Here is a 19,066-nt window from a genome sequence, read left to right on the forward strand (position 1 = left end):
AAAATTAAAAAGGTGATTCACACCCCACCCTCAAAAATACTTATATAACCTGCAATTTGTGCAGTGATTCCCACAAACCACATGGAAATGGGTCACAGGGCTGCACTTTTTTTTCTTGCATCCTGTGTAGCCTCTAACATTTCTAATCCTTTCAGAAATGATCAGGCGTTTTCAAATGGAAACATCACCAGGAGCAACAGATCCGCAGAACAGCAGATAGGATTATGCGAGCTATTGTTATAAAGTCTGCCGAGGTCCACCAAGAGCCACGGTTGCTATGTTTAGGTTGAAATATGATCCAGGAGTTTCTAAGACAACAGGACAAAAGTTTTAACAATGTTTGTTTTACCTCCACGTGCTGCTGACAGACCTGAATTCTCCTGTGTAAGAACAAGATGGATATTTCATATCTGCAATGCCAGTATCTCATACATATTGGCTTTTCTAATTCCAGTAAATATGCACTGGCGATTGTGTTGGCTGTCACTTTAATTATTAAATGGAGTGAAATTAAAAGTACACTGCTTGTCACTTGATAAATACCTTTTTTAATACTTAATTTTTCATTAATAATTTATTTGGCAATAGATTATTTGAGAACAAAAATATACCTTTAATTTACAAGCATTTTAAGAACCAAAAAATTCTGACTTTTTGAAAACAGGCATGTTACACCAACATAGACTGAACACAATACTCATCCTGCTGTCTTCAGACAGCTTTCAGACTGCTAGAAGAATTCATCTATCCTTCATTAATGCCGTGTACCTGCAATATTTTAGAGTCTGTAGCATTCAGAGCTCTCAAAAGTCTGGATCACAGCTCTGATGCTCAGTCAAAGTAGTCCTCGATGTCAACATCAGGATTGAGCAGATCCTCTCCATACCGAGTCAAATCCATCTGATTGAGGATCAGGTTCTCAAAGGTCTCCTCGAGGTCCGTCTCACCAATTAGCACAGCTCCCACCATCCTCCCTCCGCTGAGAACAACCTGGTACAAAAACCCAACTGTCATGGCCATAAACACAGCTGTTTCAACAGTGGTGGAAAAACCATTTACACTTATGTTTACAATTACAAAAACTGAATAATTACCCCCATTGAAGAAGTTATGTAATTACCAGGATCTGTTTTTTTAAATGTTTGTCAGGGTTAAGGCCCAGTCACACGGCACTTAACGAAGGGTGACGAGGCCCTGACGAAACAAGAAATCTGGACTTTCGTTGACTGTCGTTGACATCGTTTAACCTTCACGCAGCCTCGTTCCTGCAGCTGGCGCTACGTCAGGATTTTTAAACTGTTGAAAAATTTGAACGAAGGGCAACGAAACCTCAATTCGTCTGTCTCGTTTTGCTGTCGTTCTTGACGTTTTTTAATCGTTTGTTTAGTTTTTCCGTTATTGTTTAATTTGACTTCGTTGGAGCAGCTGAACGTTTTCACACAGCACAGAAGCCGGTTTCTGAGCGCTGAGGCTGCTGCTGCTTCATGTACCGTCGGAAATTACAGGGCAAACTCAGCCTGCTTGCTTGGATTTTTTTTTATCTGTGTGGGGGGGCAGCTTCAATGGGCTCAGGCACCTTACATAGGCCAGAATTAATCTTTTGTGTGGATATAATTAATTATTTTGCCACAAGCAACTGTTGAATTTGAAACAACAAAAAATCAGTGATCAGCTGGTGGAATAACCGCACGAGTCAATGCGCGCGTTCACACGCACTGATTAATTACTGCTGTGGTATATTCAATCATCTTTACACTTATATTTATATTTATTCTCCCTTTTGACAGTTTTCTGTTATAAATAAATAAATATATATATATATATGGCTTAGAACATAATACAGTGATACAGCAGGGACCACAGCACACTTTGTTAATTTCCTCTTTCGTCCCTTTTGCGCTCTTGCTTCGCAGACTGTTCGGTGATAAAAGCTCTTTTGTCCACCTTTTCTCAATGAATTGTGATGTTTTTTACTTTTTCCCTTTGTTCAGGAATCGTCGTGTGACGTGTGACTGGGCCATTACACAAGAACTAATCAACAGATTTGGATGAAACTTGGTAAAGGGGTCCAAGAAGGAAGACATAAGCCCCATGTAGGCCCTGACGCCTGATGGTGTTGGTACCATGAAGCAGATGACAGTCTACAACTCTGACTCGGGTCATTTCCCCAAAAAAGGCCAGTACCCAGTTACAGCTGGGTGGACTGACACCACGTGGGTTAAGCGTCTTGTTTAAGGACACAGACTGTGTCTACACATTCGGAGCTCAGCTCCTTAGCCACTGAGCTACCTGGGCCGAGGAAGACCCCATTAACTCTTGGCGTGAATTGGGATCAAGGGGCGGATCCCAACTTTGATCCTTGATTCTAACTTTGGAGCAGGATCCCAGTTCAGCAATTTGGATTAAAGTTCAGTAATAAGGATTAAGGAGTGAGAACATCAACATCAAAGATGAGCAATCAAGAACAAAAATCAGGATCACTGGGCAGCAATCACAAACACAGGTGAGCGATCAGAATAAACGTCACAATCGTGATCAACATAGTCTTTTCATAGATATACTGTGCACCAGATCCAGATAATGATCTGGAACTAGTAGACAAAAACATACTTCCTGATGGGGTGGGCTACTAAAGAGGACTAAGGACTAGAATTTAGTCCTTAATCTTAGTCCTTAATTTAGTCCTTGATCTTGAATTAAAGGTGACAGCAGGGACATAATCAAAGTGTCCTTATTATAAAATGGGTTATTACTTTCACAGATGGAAGCAATTCCAAAAGGTGTCACCAACTTTTATCAAAGTGTTACCACCACTCCCTGTTCATAAAGACGTATTAACACCGGGTGTATTTACAACACATGGTTTTCACCGTTACCTTGACATACTCCTGTCCTTTGGTACAACGCACCAGCAGCTGATGGTCTGACCCCAAGCCTTGCCCATTGAACTTACCCAACAGAACCACCTGTGAAAGACAGGAATTTATTCAAATTAACTCAAAGAGCAGAACAAAATGAGGAAGAGGCTAAAAATACAACATAAAGAAATAGAATTCTGTTTAGCGCAGTAGATGATTAACACGTTGGTTGTGATTTATGCATCTTTTCTAAAGAGCAGTAAAACGTTGCATACCTTGAAGTTGAAGAATCTGGTAATATGGGAGAAGAGCTCGAAGCAGAAGTCCAACTCAATTGGTTCTGACAGAGTGTGTGCCGCCATGCAGCGGGCGGCATACCAGCCCATCTGACGGGCCTGGGTCCACAAACGCATCTGCATCAAAACACACATTGAAACGGCAGTCTGAACACAAAGTGAACATCTAAATTGAGGCAGTACTTACTGCAGGAGTGTTGCACTTCTCTTCACAGTGAAAGTCATATGGTTTTCACACATGTATTTTCAGTGCGGTTCTTTTAAATCACCTCAAAACATCAAAGCAGCAAATGGCACTATCCATATTTTGTCACTTTGTTGTGAATTGGCCACAGACTCCTCCACTTTTAAAGGGTTAATACACAAACCTGAGTGCCTAACACCATTAAAGTCATATTGGGTCATTTGCTCCATAGGGGTTACCCATGGTGTCAGTATCAAGTGTCTCCCATGTATTGTTATTGAGTTATAGTGTTCAAAAAATGTGTCAACTTACATACAGATGCCAACATGAAAAAATAGCACACTACGGGACATAAAACTAAAGCAGGTGTCAGGATTCAGATGATTTAAAATATGAAAGCCAGATAATTTTTTTCAAATAGTTTAAAAAAAAATAGTCCTAATGAACTACTTCATCCACTTTTTACAACTAACGTTTTTTTTTTTGGCACCTTATGGAGGAATCAAATCACATTCAAATTGTGATAACTGATTAATCATTTTGAGTAATTTTAAAAATGCAAACACTATAATTTCAGCTTCTTAAATGTGAATGTTTTACAGTTTAATTGCTTCTCTCTGGGAGAAATCTGAATACCTTTAGGTTGTGGACAAAGCTAGACATTTGAAGGCATCATTTTGACCTCTGAGAAAACACTGATGAACACTTGTTACCATTTTCTGACATTTTATGGACCTTCTTGATTAATCAAGAAAATAAATGCTCGATGAATCCTACCTATGTATGATAGTTACTATAGTGTTATTTCTGATTGGCTACCTGCTGCCAAAATGGGCTGTGCTCCCAGCATGCAGTGCACACATCTCCTGCAGCATAGACATTTGGTTCTGACGTCATCATCTGGTCATCTACTTGCAGGCCTCCATCATCTGCCAGCACAAACTAAACACACACAATCAAATGTTAATGATGACTTGTTCAGGACCGATACCATTAAAACTTTACAGCTGATGAAGGAGGTCTACTGGATGAGCGGCTTTAAATTCAAACTCTGTGCTATCTCACTGTCCTGTACTGTGAAGGTCAAAATCAGGAGTGTTATACTGGGCCCTCGACCTTCATAAGCTTGCTCAAGGTTCTCAAATTACTCCCTCAATGTTCCGGCTCAGTGGACAGTCTGACAGACGGTGTCAGTGCAGCACTCGACTGCACCTGTCATGATTAAGACCACGTTGTCACCTTCAAAATGAAATGCCATGGCTCTCTGTGGATTTGTGAGGTCTTAGGTGTAGATGCAGAATTTTGGAGAGCACGTGGCGCCACTCAAGGCTGGAGGTTTTTTGGTTGACGATAAAAATGTTTGCACATCTTGATGAGAAGTGATAGATACTCAGCAGCTGAGTTGGGCGACGATACTACGGTGGACGCTGCTTTCAGTTACATTGAGTCGACTTACATTGTTGCCATGGAGAAATGGCTCTGTGTTTGGAACCACGCCGGTAGCGCTGATGATGAAGTCACAGCCAAATGTCTTGCCGTTGGTCAGCTGGATGTAGACCGGCCATGATTCTACAGAGGGAAGAAGCAGCTGAGAAATCAACAGCTAACAGTCGAATATGAGCGGTGAATTCGGTTCTCACCTTTCTCAGATCTGAGCGTGTGCTGTGGTGACCTGAGCAGCTCCTCTGAGGTGAAGATCTTTTCTACTTGGCACTGGTATTCTACTGAAACTCTATGGGACACCTGACACCGCAGTAACACGGAGAAGAAAGTCAGGTACAAATTAACCACGGCAGGAATAACATGCAATTTCCATCTTTTTTTGCAAGTGTGTACAGCAGCATAAAACTTCACATGTCAACTTACCTGTTCGGCTCCACGCAGAAGTATTCCTTCATGCCAGTCTGGACCAAGAGCGCTGCCAGGTTCTGAAGAACCAGAACTATTTCCTCGCTGGATTTTATCTAGGAATAAACATCCGCATGTGTGAGTGCTGCCAAGCGTTTGCTCGTCTTAAAGCAAGAGCCAAATGTTGCAACTGAGACAGTTCCCACAGTGTCAGAAAAGATATTCACTTGGTACACTTTGTGTTATCTGAGTCTGGACCTGCGGTGAATGTCTGGCATGTTCCTCCCTCCACTTCTTCTGTGGTGTAGCGAGGCCTCTTACGAGGGCCGGCTCTCTCCAGTTTGGGAGCCTCCAATGACGGGATGAAGAACTGTGCCGCTCCGGCGTCAAAGAAGGTGTTTCCAATGGCCTTGTCCTTCACAGCCCAGATTACCTCACAGCCCTCCACCTCGTACCTAACATACAGCAACACTTTCACAAATCACTGACCATTTTTTGAAAAAATACCCAAATTAACAAACTAGTTAACCCCTATACAAATAATTGACATATACGATGCATTTAGAAAAACAACTAAAGTTTAGCAGTATCCCTGTGAAGACATCACATCTTCATACGGTGTGCTACTATTGTAGCATTAACAAGGTCAACAAGGTCAAGATGTCAGGCCGGAATTACTTTCCTTCATGCAGATCTTCATATGATGCTTTACTGTTGTGTGAATGATTTAGGAGAAGTTGCGCCTTCAAGATCCAGGAAAGACAGAAGCTCAGACAGGGTGATACCTATACTGTATAATCCCCCTACAATTGAGCTGAGAGGTTCTTTGACTGCAGAATTTAATGCTTAGTCATAAAAAACATTTCCATTTATATTAGAATTATCTGCTTGCAAAAAATAAACAGACAACTGTCTCTTTTTTTAATCTAACATTTCTGTTTCTCCATTTTGATAACAGCAGACTCACACCAACTCCAAGGCAATCCCTCCATTTCCAACGACAACGATTCTCTTTGCTGTGGATAACCGCTTCTGAAATTCCTGAAAAACACAAAGTGGGAAAGCCTGACTGTGTTTTTCTGTCGTGTCAGGTGAACGTTATGTTTCATGGTGGCTGCTATATCTAAAAATGATCTCAAAAGCACACTAACAGTGATACCAGCCCTCCAGCATCTGCATTACCAGTCAAACTGAACAAACTGGTTCCTCTCACCAACCTTTTTTTTCCACGTTTCACAAAAAATGGTTCTTTCCTCTACTCGAGTCTCTGAGCCAACCTCAACCTTGTTCAAGGTCTTTGCAAAGTGTAATCTACAGTAGTGCATTTCATCCTGACCCACAAATGCCTTGCCAAGATTTCACATGCACAAGGTTTCAGAGTCTCTGCCCCATGCTGGCCAAAATTAGAATTGAAGCACACCCAATGTCAAACATGTCTCTGGGTTTTTTTTGGGGGGGGGGGCGCGTTACCAGCCGACAGGCTGCTATGTCGTTATGTCGTGACGCGGCGTTTTTGTAGTCATCCGTTTATTGCAACATTTCAGAAACTGTCTAACTTTTTTGTCTAATTTGGCAAGGGCGTAATATGGGTCACTGACATTGTTCCCATATAAAAATCACATTCATAGATTCGTTCATTTGGAAATGGCGGGCATTTTTATGTTGAAAATAGCCATTTTGAGGACTTAAAGGCAATTTTCTCAAATACTAATACTTTTTTCTAATTTGTCAAGGGCCTATGTAATATGGACTGTTGACATCACATCAAAAAATTATAGTCATAGATTCATTCATTTTGAAATGGCGGCCATTTTATGCTGAAAACAGCCAATTTGGGTATTTTGGACCCAATTTTTGAATAAACTGTCTGATAATTTTTCATTTAATTTGACAAGAGCACAATATTGGTCATTGACATTGTTCCCGTCCCAAAATTACTTGCATAGATTCACTCATTTGAAAATGGCGGACAATTTTATGCCCAAAACAGCCAATTTGGGTATTTGGACCCAATTTTCTCAAAAACTGTCAGATAACGTTTTCTAATTTCTCCAGGGTGTAATACGGGTTGTTGACATATTTCACGTCAAAAAATTATAGTCATAGATTCTTCAATTGGAAACGGCAGCCATTTTATGCCGAAAACAGACAATTTGGGTATTTGGACTCAATTTTTGAAGAAACTGTCTGATAATTTTTCTTTTAATTTAACAAGAGCACAGTATTGGTCATTGACATTGTTTCCATCCCAAAAGTATTTGCGTAGATTTGTTCATTTGGAAATGGCGGCCATTTTTATGCCTAAAACAGCCAATTTGGGTATTTGGACTCAATTTTCTCAAAAACTGTCCTATAACTTTTCTTTTAATTTACCAAGAGTATAATATTGGTCATTCACACTGTTCCCATCCCAAAATTATTTGTGTAGATTTGTTCATTTGGAAATGGTGGCCATTTTTATGCCAAAAATGGCCATTTTTCCTTGGGCTTTAATTGAGCCGGTAACCCACAGGGCCCTTGGACTCTAGTTTTCTTGTGATGTGAACATGTGCACCAAGTTTGACCTTCAAATATGAAGTCTTTGTGAAGATACCATGTAGACAGGCTCTGCAGTGCAATGATTGATTAATGAGGTGAGCTTGTGTAACATGTTTCCACATGATACATGGTGTTGTTATCAAGATACTGCATGCAGTTTAGCCACATGATAAAGCATCAAGCTAAAAGTTTGTAACTAAATTACATTAGCAACAAGAATTTAGTGTTTCTTGTTTGTTGCAGGTTTTTTATGAAACAAGAACTATTATTTGGGTGTATGTTGAGATCAGCGTATGTGTAGGATATTTTGTTGAGAACCACACTGCATGTGATGATGATGAGGGTGTGTCATTATTCGACTGTCTTGAGGAGATTCAGACTGGTATGCGAATAAAAGTACAACACAAAGTGTGATGGCATGGTACCTGGGCACTGTCTGTGTCTCGTATCCCAAGTATACAAGGGTTGTCCTGGGTTAAGAGCTTCGGTCTGGCTCCGCTACAGATACATAACTTCTCATAACCGAATTCCATCCCATCCACAGTCTGCACAGACTGAAAATAAAAGCAGAATTAAAGGAAAACAATCAATCTTGTTTCTCTAATCTAATTTCAGCAAAGTGGTTTTTGTTTTGACAATCTTGATGTATGTGTGTTTTACTAAAAACTCATTTCACTTTAATTACAACGTTATTAGACAGCATTTAGATGCTGGTGCGAACACCACTGTCCACAAGGTGGCACTGTTAGGCAGACAACGGCCTCTGAAAAACTTGGGTGAAATTAATGTGTGCACATTTCTGCATTGAGGATATTTACACTCACAAAGCAACTAACCAGAACTGTAGTTAACAGAGACGCAAATCCACACATCCCTTGATGTCACAGACAATATGAAATATTTCATATTTCAGTTACTACACACGCAGCGTAGTGTTAGTGTTTGCACACAGACACAACCATCGCTGACTAGCACCTGGACAGAATTACGATTGGTAAGGTTACACCTTACTCATGTGAAGCACCTTGACGTAGATTTGTTGTGATTTGGCACTGTATGAAACAAAAAATAAATAAATTGAATTACAGAGGTGTGGAATGTTTTCAGCAATAACTCACTGTGTGTAACAATTAGGAATGCCGATTTTGTTGTGGTGTGAGGGGCCAATAAAGGCAAATGATAAAATTTGAAATTTGTTGAATTTTTTCCGTGCTTCACTGAAACTCTTTGTGGACACACAATTGGCAGGCAGAATGCTGGTTTGACAGCACAGAACATAGGCAGATGTTTTAACGTTCATGACTTGACTATCAGCCGGTTAAGGAGGAGGTTCCGTGACACAGGGAGGACGTGTGACAGACCCGTAGAACACTCATGGCATATTCGGGATCACAGTGTTTGGTATTGGGGTACAAACATGACCACAGTTATTTAACTCCAGAATGCTTTGAAGGAGGAGTGGCAGGCCATTCCTTAACAGGAAACTCGTCATTTAGTGGGTTTCACGCGCAGAAGATTAGCTGCATTATGCAGCACATGGTGGTCACATGCCCTGCTGACTCTGATCTCATCCAGAATGTTACCTTTCTGTTTATCGACTCCATAAACTCAAACAGATCTTCTTTTACTATTGCATGTGACATCCTACACAAAATCTGACAGAAATTTTACTCATAAAACAACATTAAAACATACTTGCATTTCTTTTGTTCAGTATATATAGAAATTATGATGAATATTTCAAATTTTGCTGACTGTCTGTATAACAATGACAGAAAATTTCCCACAGGGTTTAATCCTGTAATCCTACACACTGGAAGTGACCCACTTACACGTAACTGTGAGTGGAGTGCTTTGACAGCAGAGTGGATGACTGTCAGCTTTGGGAATTTCTGCTCCAGGACACTTAATGGTCGCTCCTCCACATCAAACTCTTCCAGAGTCTTGGAGACCTTTAAAAAATAGTTTTAAAAAGCAAAAAAACAAAGGCAAAATTACAAAAACTGTCAATTTCCAAATATTTATGGGCCTGACTATAATTTGTTCGGAAAGCAAAAAGCGCATGCATTTGCAGCATGGGAATCAAACCTGCAGCCTTCAGTTTGTCATCACTGACCTGTCTGTAATTGGTCACTGTCTTGATATGAAGACCTGCTGTGATCAGTGCGACATCTGCTGACGGAAACTGGGATGACAGCTGTTAAAGAGAAATATGGTTTGAACGGCAGCGACAAAATTACAGTACTTCTGTAATTATGAATCACAAATATTTTCACCTGTTCTACACATGTCACACCCGCAATGCCGCCTCCCACGACCACGAACTTAAACGTTTTGTTTTTTATATCCGTCATCCTGTTCGGCGAATGCTAAGCTAACTAAGCTAGCTAGCTAACTCTACAACACTAGCGACAGTAAATTCAGTACTTTTACCACATCCAAAATCGTCTGAATCCTGACACCTGCTTTATTTTTATGTCCCGTAGTGTGTTACATATAGTCTCTCGTTAGTTAATATTTCACTATTTTAGTTTAAAGATGGTCATTATTTGCGAAGAACTACTCAAAGAGATAGCAGGCTAAAAGCTATGTTTACAACCATGTACGGCAAGCAGAAGGATCAGAATTAGCAAATCGCGTAGCAAATAAATTAAAAAATATTTTTTTTTGTTTCATCGATAAGAACACAAATTTAACCTTATTTGGTTTTCACCAACTCAAAAATGAATTAATACATTGTGCTTGGTGTATTTTATTATTACCAGCGATTATGAGGGCACGCATAGATTGATGGAGTTGGTGAGTGAGTTCACAAAATTCCCGTAAGTTACGCATAAAAATACTCCATATTCAGCCCTGAAAATTTTGATTTTCACAGTTTTAAGTGCTGACAAGTGAACCTCCTGTTCTGGGCCATGTTGGCATCTTCTGACATTCACAATAACCCTGATATGTAACAGGCCTATCAAGTGGCTGGTGAAGCGCTGTTGCTAATCATAGCATCCTGGTGGTGGTAAGAGTAGTCTATCGTAAATACCCAATCCAAGAGTATAGAGGCTCAACCTCATCGCATTTTGAATGCAAACATAACCACATCTCATTAATCCGTTCCCGTGACCAAAACCACAAAATTTTTGCTGGAAATCATGTGATATCTAATCATGCTCGACGTTATCTTTCAACAAGTACTGTCAGTGCATTTCTGCAGTGCATACCTGTTTATAACATGATGTTTTCATGGTATGAGCCCCGACAACTATCCAGCTCACCTGAAAAACACTCAGGTTGGTAAAATTGACTATTCTGGCAATTAAATGCTGAACAGCCGGTAATTTCCTTTGCTAAAATAGCAGGGATAGGCGATTAGCAGTGTAGGCGATTTTGCATACTTCCATCCATCCATCCATCCATCCATCCATCCATCCATCCATCCATCCATCCATCCATCCATCCATCCATCCATCCATCCATCCATATCTAAAGCACTGATCCTCCATTATTACAAACATACACTAAAATCAGATGTATTAATCCATTTTCCCCCTTCAAATAAAACATTACCCTTAAGAGAAACTGCTGTTTCCATGGTGACAAGCTAAATAACAAAATAAGATGTCACCACCATCTGGTCTGAGTCAAAAGTTAAACTAACTGTCCTTTTATTGTCTGAGTTCAAACTGAAGACAGATGTCCAGCCCTACCTGTCTCACATGGGAGAGGAGAGGTGTGCACGTGCTCCGCTCACTGTCACACTCTGCAGTGACGAGATCAGAAACTCCATCTGCGCCTCAAAACAGCACCGTCTGTCCTTATGTCTCCTGGTCCAGAGGACATATTGGAGCGACCTGAGCGCCAAAAGTGACTGTGGGATCCTGTGATTCATCTGTTCATCCAACATCCACAAATTTGTCTGTCTGTCCATCCATCCATCCATCCATCCATCCATCCATCCATCCATCCATCCATCAGTTCAGCTGTTCATAAGCACCATCAAACCAAATTAACCATTTTATCTGGTTTAATCATTGTGTTGTGTTGGTTGTTTTGTTAAATAAGGCATTATAGTTCTGTATAATGAATTTTTAGAGTTGGGGCAAAGCTCCTGTTTATGGACAACAGGTTGGACTTTTTATGTCAAGAGATTAATTTGACCAGTGGCTCCCAAATCAGAGTTGAAACTCCATCAAAACAGTCATCATCTGTCATTACTGCCATGATAAACAACTTACCCGCAGTGCACATTTGAAGTACGGCGCTATTTGTGATGTTTTATGAAGGATTCGACAGACCATGACACGACCCCTTTCCTCTGTTGTCGTGTTTGGATGATAATGGCTGCATTACTTTACGATTCATCAGCAAAACCCAGCACTTGTTCTATTTTTTGAAAACCCCTTTATGCCATTGCTAACTGTGGATGGGAGGGTTGGAGTCAGCGTGTGACATGATTGGGTCATTGGTAATCAAACACAGGTTAGAACTGTGCGTCATACTTACCCTCTCGTTTTGCAACACATTACTCTGAATAACCAGCAAAGAAAGACAACTCGGCAATTAAAAATACAGCTTGTTTTAGGTATGTGTGTGTGTGTGTGTGTGTGTGTGTGTGTGTGTGTGTGTGTGTGTGTGTGTGTGTGTGTGTGTGTGTGTGTGTGTGTGTGTGTGTGTGAAGTTAATAAAGTAAGGACGTATGTAAGTTTAAGTAATGTCAAGTAATTCAGTACAGTAACTAAAGTAACTGAAGTAGCAAGTAAAGTCAGTAAGCCAAGTAACTAAAGTTAAATAAGGTAGGTAGAGAAGTAAGTAAAGATAGTTCTTGTCTAAGAAAAGTTAATTTTTACTTTGGAAGATCACTAATGCCATTTTGTTCCTGTTTTTGGTTTACTTGGACACATTGTGAGGGTACATAGTGTATGCTGAGATTAAATAACAAAATAAAAATGGTTCATAGGTATTTGGGCAGTGGACTTGAAACCCATCAGACTGGAAAGCCACTGCCCTTTGGCAAGGTCCTTCATCCCAAAGTTGCTCTTGGCGAGCATTTGCATGCCTTGCATTGGTGTGTTTGAATGTGTGAATGTGAGGCATCAATGTAAAGCGTTTTGAGCTACTGATTTAGGGTGTCCTGTGTGAGCAAAATGGAGCAAGTTGTTCCCAAACTAACATTCTGGTAGATCAATACTCAAGTACTCCTGTTGAGAAAGTAACTAAACACGCAAAGTGATTATAAATTAGCCCCATTTCATGAAATAGGAGAGGATCAGTGTGAAAGAGAATATCTGTTTGAAAGGTCAACAACTAAATTTGATCAAAATTTTACTAATGAGTGCATGATACTTCAAAGTACTAAAGTTGACACAGTTAATGGAAATAGTATTATTTGGAATTGTTGTATTGAGATAGTTGTCTGAACTTAATTGATTTGACGCAAGTTTCAGTTTTCATAAACCAGGGATATTTTTTTTATTACAATGACGGTTAATGCTTGAATTATTTGAACTGATCGAACTTAACTGATATGATGTTTCAGTTTTCATAAGCCATGGGTATTTTTTTAATACAATGAATATTGATGCTTGAGTTATTTGAGCTGAATGAACTTGAATGATTTGACGTAAGTTTATTCAGTTTTCATAAACCAAGTATATTTTTTTTTAAATAAAATGATGATTAATGCTTAATTATTTCAGTTAAATGAACTTAAATGATTTGACACAAGTTTATGTTTACTTAATTAAAATTATTGTTGATGGTAAAATTTAAGTTGATTTAACTTTATTGCTTTGAGGTATGTTTATTCAACTTTAAAATGACAATTGATGGTTGAATTATTTGAAGTGCACTGAACTTTGAGTTTATGTAAGTTTGTTCAGCTCTCACAAACCAACTATATTTGTAAATAATTCAAATGACTTTTGATACTTGAATAATTTGCGTTGACTTAATTGGTTGAAGTTAAGTTTATTCAGCTCTCATAAAAATATATATTTTAATTAAATTGACTATTGATGCTTCAATTGATTGTATGTAAGTTTATTCAGCTCTCATAAACCAAGTATATTTGTAAATAATTAAAATGACTGTCGATACCTAAATCATTTATGTTGTCTTAATTGGTTGAATGTATGTTTATTCAACTCACATAAAATCAATTTTAAATAATTAAAATGACAATTGATGCTTGAATTATTTGAATTTACTGAACTTAACTGATTTGGTGTTCATTAATTCAGCTCTCATAAACCACCTATTTTTTTTAATAATTAAAATGACTTGATGCTTGAATCATTTGAGTTGTCTTAATTTGTTTAAGGTATGTTTATTCAACTCTCATATAAAATATATTTTAAATACATAAAATGACTATTGATGCTTGAATTACTTGAGCTGACTGAACATAATTGATTTGATGCCAGTTTATTCAACTTTCATAAAGTGTATTTCATGCAGTTAAAATGATTACTGACGTTTGTATTATCTGAGAAATTACTTAATCGGTTTGAGCAAATCAATTTCCTCAAACTGTTTGAGTTAGAATAATTATCGTGTTTTTAGCATGCAGCCAAATCCCTTTGCACTTGTTCCACTATCAATGCATGCATATACAGAAATGCAACATAATGCACATGAAACCTTTATAAATATATTTACAGAATTTTATTATCAAAATGATGTTACACTTATTTCACATGACATTCTTTTTTAAAGTTTCTTTTTATTAATTAACCTTTGAAACCACAAAAAAAATAAACCATTGACGAATACATTTCCAACAAAGGGCATTGCCTGCTTTTAAAGTTTACAAAATGAACCCTAAAAACTCACGATCATCATTTTCAACATTATAAACACAACTTTCGTATGTTACAAACGGTCAGGATTGATGATCAGAACACTGGATATGCTCAAGGAGGTTCCTTAGTCCATACTAGAGGGGCAGGTAGATGGATGGCTGCAGTACCTCTCTCTTCCCGTAGGCATCAGAGCCCACATTAGTCGGTGCGTAGACAGTACCGATAGTGTTACTGGAGCGAACCAAGAAGTCTGCTAGCCTTTGGGTGACACAGGTGGCTGTGTTGCACTTCCTCTTCTCAAAGTGGTGGCTGTGCGAAGAGAATACGAGATGCGCTAGAGCGTATAAGTTATGCTAGTGCATATAAGCAATGCTAGTGCGCAAAAACACAATATTCGGTAAATGTGTGCTCAGTGATGTTACCTATTCACAGCAGGGAGGCCCCTTCGTGGCCGAGCCCCCATGAGGATGAGGAAGGGGTTGGACATCAGGCCGGGGACGAACCAATCTTCGCTGTCTGCGAGAGGGCCGTCCTGCTCGCTAGATGAGCTGGAGCTAAAGTACCTGAATCACAGAGAACATAGGTCAAATCAACTCACACAACTGATGACACCCTCTTGAAAACATTTCCAGGATCCCCAGTTATCTCCCCAAGTTGCCTGATTGGACAATCATCCAGGATCAGTTAGAACGTTACATCTTCCTCGTTCTGATTTGACATTTTTATTGTTTTGGCCAATTGAAGCTTTCAAAAGTGAACATCACCTCCTTCTCTAGCCACTAATCAAACAGTTTAATATTTCATAACACGCTCCTGTACAGTGAGCACAGTGTTGGCATTGCATCTGCTCACCTGTGATTTGGGGCAGCGGCGATGCTGCGCAGTGACACGAGCAGAACGAGGAAAAGCGTAGGAAGCCTCAGCGGACACATGATGCACAGCGTTCGTCTGCAGCAACACAGCAGATTCAGCAGTTAAAGGGGCCATATACTGAAAAAGAACCAGCTTCATGAATGAAGTTGTTTGAACTTAACTTTGTAAGTTATAACTTTGTAAGTTACAAACTTAAGTTCAAACAACTTAATTCATTCAGAACTGACCAATTTTAACACTTTTTAAGTTGGTTCAACTATTCTGTTTTTTCAGTGTATTATACCAATTTTTGGCACAGTAATATAGATTACAGTGTGTTGGAAAAACATATTTAATATTTTAGCCAAAAATACTTGATTCTCAGGAAAGGTGTTTAGAAAATTGCCCAGAATTCGGATTACAAAATAACAGCTTCTTTCTGTTCCTGTTGCTTTAAATTCAAAGGAGCTGCTGTTTGCCACGCCCCTTTCCTTTGAGAGAGTGGGCATCTCCTTCTTTCTCAAAATTATCTTACTAACTAAACTATCACTTTTACAGCAATTTGGCCTTAAACAAGCCAGGTAAAAGATACAAGGAAATTTTAGAGCTGCTGAATATCGCTTGGAGTTCATTTAAATCCAACTTTTATTTCACTACCCACTTGTAGAACTCAATATGGAAATAACATTTTCAAACATAGTATGCATTTGATTTTTTTTTTAACTTGTATTTTTTTTAACTTGTATTGCTTTAATCAAAATCACTGCTTTGAGTAGTGATAAACTTAAGAATGTGAATAATCATCATCATTATTATTATTATTATTATTATTTATCTATGTTGAATTTTGCTATACATTTGCATAATTTATTAATAAGGAACCTTTAATAACTAATAAAAACATTTAAACGAGTCAGAAAAGCTAGTGGCTCATTTTTTTCTATCTGTTGTCACTGGCAACCCCAAAAATAGGCAATGTAATACTAATATAAGTAGAATAAAATATTCAACATTTATCTTGACATTAACACAAAATACATTTGAGGAAATAGGTAGCAAAATGCAATACAAAAATGAAAAAAATTACTTGCACTTCACTTTTTCCCCCCAGTTATTTGCATGCATGCCACTGCAGTGACTCTATACCCTCAGGGGCATAATTACATCACTGATCAATCACAATATGGTGCTTTAAAAAAAGAAGAATCATATTGTAAAGGTTTACTTTTACTGGGGGATTAAATTATATCTTTTTAAACCTTTTATGTAAAAAAAGTGATTATTTTAAATTTTGTGCAATAAAACATAAAATATCTATTAATTTGCACAGGTTTGGACATTTACATGCAACTAGAGTACATTAACAGAGTGTATTTTTGTTCCAATAAATTTCCAAATTGACAAAGCCAACATTATGAAAACAACACAATTTGTGACAATAGCCATCAACAAAGTGGTGCAACTGCAAATATTCCACATGTACCAATCCATTTGAAGTCTAATTTTCACATTCCCTTTTATTCCTCTCTCTCTCTTTCTCTTAATCATATAGTTAAATGCAGTATTTTCCCTCCACATATTTGGAGTTTCTGCAGTTTCAGATTAATTCAACACATTGTTCTGTTGATCTGAAGTTGATTTGAGTTGTAGTTGTGCAATTAAAAAAAAAATCCCTATGATTGTTCAGGAAAATATAAAAGACAATCCCTGTCCTGAAGAAAAGAGATCTGGAATTCTGGAAACAGAGGGAGTACTCACTTCGAGTTAGTTTCAGCAGGCGGCAGTCACCGGAGCAGTCCGGGCTTTGTCAGGCTGTCACACAAACTGACTCGCACAGTTATAGGCTCTCAGCTCAAAGCACTTGTGACATCAGCCATCTCTCCAAATATAGCTTTGCATTTTCATGTACACAGGATGGGGAGGATTTTTGTTGGGGTTGGGTGGGTGGGGGTTTAGAAAAGTCCAGGAGGTTCTTTTTTTATATGACGCATTTCCACAACCGCATCAAAATGCATGCACGCGCAGAACAATGCACAGATGCATGCACACTGCACAATTAATCATCACTTTTGTCATCCGTGCCATCAGTATCCATGATGAGGCTGACCCATACTAATCCCCCCACCACCACCACCATCCCCACCGCCGCATCCGCCACTGCCACCCCACTGGGGACGTGAATGCTGTCAAAGCTGCTTATTTACCTGCAGACGTGTAATGAAGTTTTAGGTCATCACAGTGCGGCCCTGTTGTTGCACTCGGGGGTTTATTGATATTGAATAATGGATGGGAAGTTGATTGTCATTAATAATGAATGGCGCCTCATTATTTTGGAGGGAGCAAACCGCAAACAACTGGGAAAAAAATGTAATTGAAGAAGCAATCGTAAAACATAGCGGTAACACTTGACAAGGATAAAGTGACCTGGTGACTCATAAGGGGTTTGAAAGCGCATTAGGATTCTAGTCTTATTGTAGAACTTTCAAATTCTCAAACTTGAAGTGCATAACTAGCACACCAAAGTAAATGTAGTTATTTAAATAATCTAATACTCATTATTGAACTCAGTGTTCTACCATTGCTATTTGCTCAGCACTAAATCCAAGCACAGAGTAAAAGCACTGGTTTAAGTCTCCACATTATTCATGGGCGTTTTGTGGGAATAAAATAAAATCAGGCAATCAGAGTGGTGCCTCTTTAAGGGACAAATGCACGTCCATTACTACTGAGAGGATGCACTGAGAAATAAGGTTTTCTGGCAAGGAAATGATTCTGCTCACAGAATGTGCAAGTGTAATAGCTTCTCTGTATTGGGGTGATTCTTAGACTACGGGCACTTATTATGTCCTTTGATCATATTGTATGAAAAACAGAAAAAAGGGGAAATTTCACACTTTTATAGTTATCTTTACAATGAAAGGGTGTTAAGAAATTTGTTCTAGTAGTCTATGATGACTTTTTCACCTTTTTTCAGCATCATTATATGCAAATATTGCCGTTTTGTGCTTGTCCCACACCCAGACTTTTGATCTTCAATGATAAAAATGAATGGTAAAGAAACATTTTTTCTAATGCTTTAAAATATGTCTGAATAAAATATCAGTAAAATAATCAAAACATAATTGGGGTATTCAATGTCATACAACTGTTGTGATTTTTTTAAACAAAATGTAGTTGTCCCACACTATTGCCATAATTTCCACCACAACACTGTAATGTCCCTTTAAACAGTTTGTATGAAAGATTATTTGGGTAGTTTCTATGGAGATAAACAGTAACATCAGAGCACATGTATATAGCGCCAAATCACAACAAACAGTTGCCCCAAGGCACTTTATATTGTAAGGCAATGGTGTGGTGGAAATTACATTTACAAGACCAATAGTGCCTGTAGTTAAAGAATCACCCATTGATTTTTGTGTATGACTCCTCCCACTTGCTTCTCTCGGGATGCAAACTCACAATCTCTGACACAGGAGGCGGACACTCTGAACAGTCGGCCAAAAAGCCAGGCTCTGGCCTGAATGTCCAGAGAATCCTTTAGCTGTTGGGGGAATGAGTGACTCCTGCTGCGCTCCATCACACTTGTACATAATTACTTTGTAAAAGAGATATAACATTGGAAGTTACAGTTACTGCTGTGACACCAAAACCACCTACTAATATGTATTTGTATGAAGATTGTTCACTGACCAA

General features: G+C 38.7%; 2 protein-coding genes across 2 annotated transcripts; both read right to left on the reverse strand.

The window, feature by feature from the left end:
- Positions 1-525: 525 nt before the first annotated feature.
- pyroxd1 (pyridine nucleotide-disulphide oxidoreductase domain 1) lies at positions 526-10,324 on the reverse strand. The gene is made up of 13 exons (XM_034163606.1): positions 10,001-10,324; positions 9,841-9,921; positions 9,557-9,676; positions 8,150-8,278; positions 6,154-6,227; positions 5,445-5,641; positions 5,205-5,302; positions 4,979-5,081; positions 4,795-4,907; positions 4,158-4,280; positions 3,134-3,271; positions 2,877-2,966; positions 526-990 (listed from the first exon to the last, which is right to left on the reverse strand). The coding sequence occupies exons 1-13, from the start codon at positions 10,076-10,078 to the stop codon at positions 832-834; spliced, it is 1,503 nt and encodes a 500-aa protein (XP_034019497.1). The 5' UTR covers positions 10,079-10,324; the 3' UTR covers positions 526-831.
- A 4,104-nt stretch (positions 10,325-14,428) lies between these two features.
- Positions 14,429-15,517, reverse strand: LOC117504093 (islet amyloid polypeptide). The gene is made up of 3 exons (XM_034163464.1): positions 15,371-15,517; positions 14,941-15,081; positions 14,429-14,827 (listed from the first exon to the last, which is right to left on the reverse strand). Exons 1-3 carry the CDS (start codon positions 15,448-15,450, stop codon positions 14,653-14,655), a joined length of 396 nt encoding a protein of 131 aa, XP_034019355.1. The 5' UTR covers positions 15,451-15,517; the 3' UTR covers positions 14,429-14,652.
- Between the last annotated feature and the right edge of the window lie 3,549 nt (positions 15,518-19,066).

The sequence above is a fragment of the Thalassophryne amazonica genome, chromosome 22 (assembly GCF_902500255.1).
Source record: "Thalassophryne amazonica chromosome 22, fThaAma1.1, whole genome shotgun sequence".
In the NCBI taxonomy this organism is placed as follows: domain Eukaryota; kingdom Metazoa; phylum Chordata; class Actinopteri; order Batrachoidiformes; family Batrachoididae; genus Thalassophryne; species Thalassophryne amazonica.

Coding starts and splice junctions, on each gene's coding strand:
- pyroxd1 (XM_034163606.1), bottom strand. CDS start 10,078: ATGACGGATATAAAAAACAAAACGTTTAAGTTCGTGGTCGTGGGAGGC. Junction 9,677..9,840: donor CAGTGACCAATTACAGACAG/GTCAGTGATGAC, acceptor TATTTTTTAAAG/GTCTCCAAGACTCTGGAAGA. Junction 4,281..4,794: donor CATTTCTCCATGGCAACAAT/GTAAGTCGACTC, acceptor GTGTGTGTTTAG/TTTGTGCTGGCAGATGATGG.
- LOC117504093 (XM_034163464.1), bottom strand. CDS start 15,450: ATGTGTCCGCTGAGGCTTCCTACGCTTTTCCTCGTTCTGCTCGTGTCA. Junction 15,082..15,370: donor GCCGCTGCCCCAAATCACAG/GTGAGCAGATGC, acceptor TCTGTGATTCAG/GTACTTTAGCTCCAGCTCAT. Junction 14,828..14,940: donor GGCCTCCCTGCTGTGAATAG/GTAACATCACTG, acceptor CTCTTCGCACAG/CCACCACTTTGAGAAGAGGA.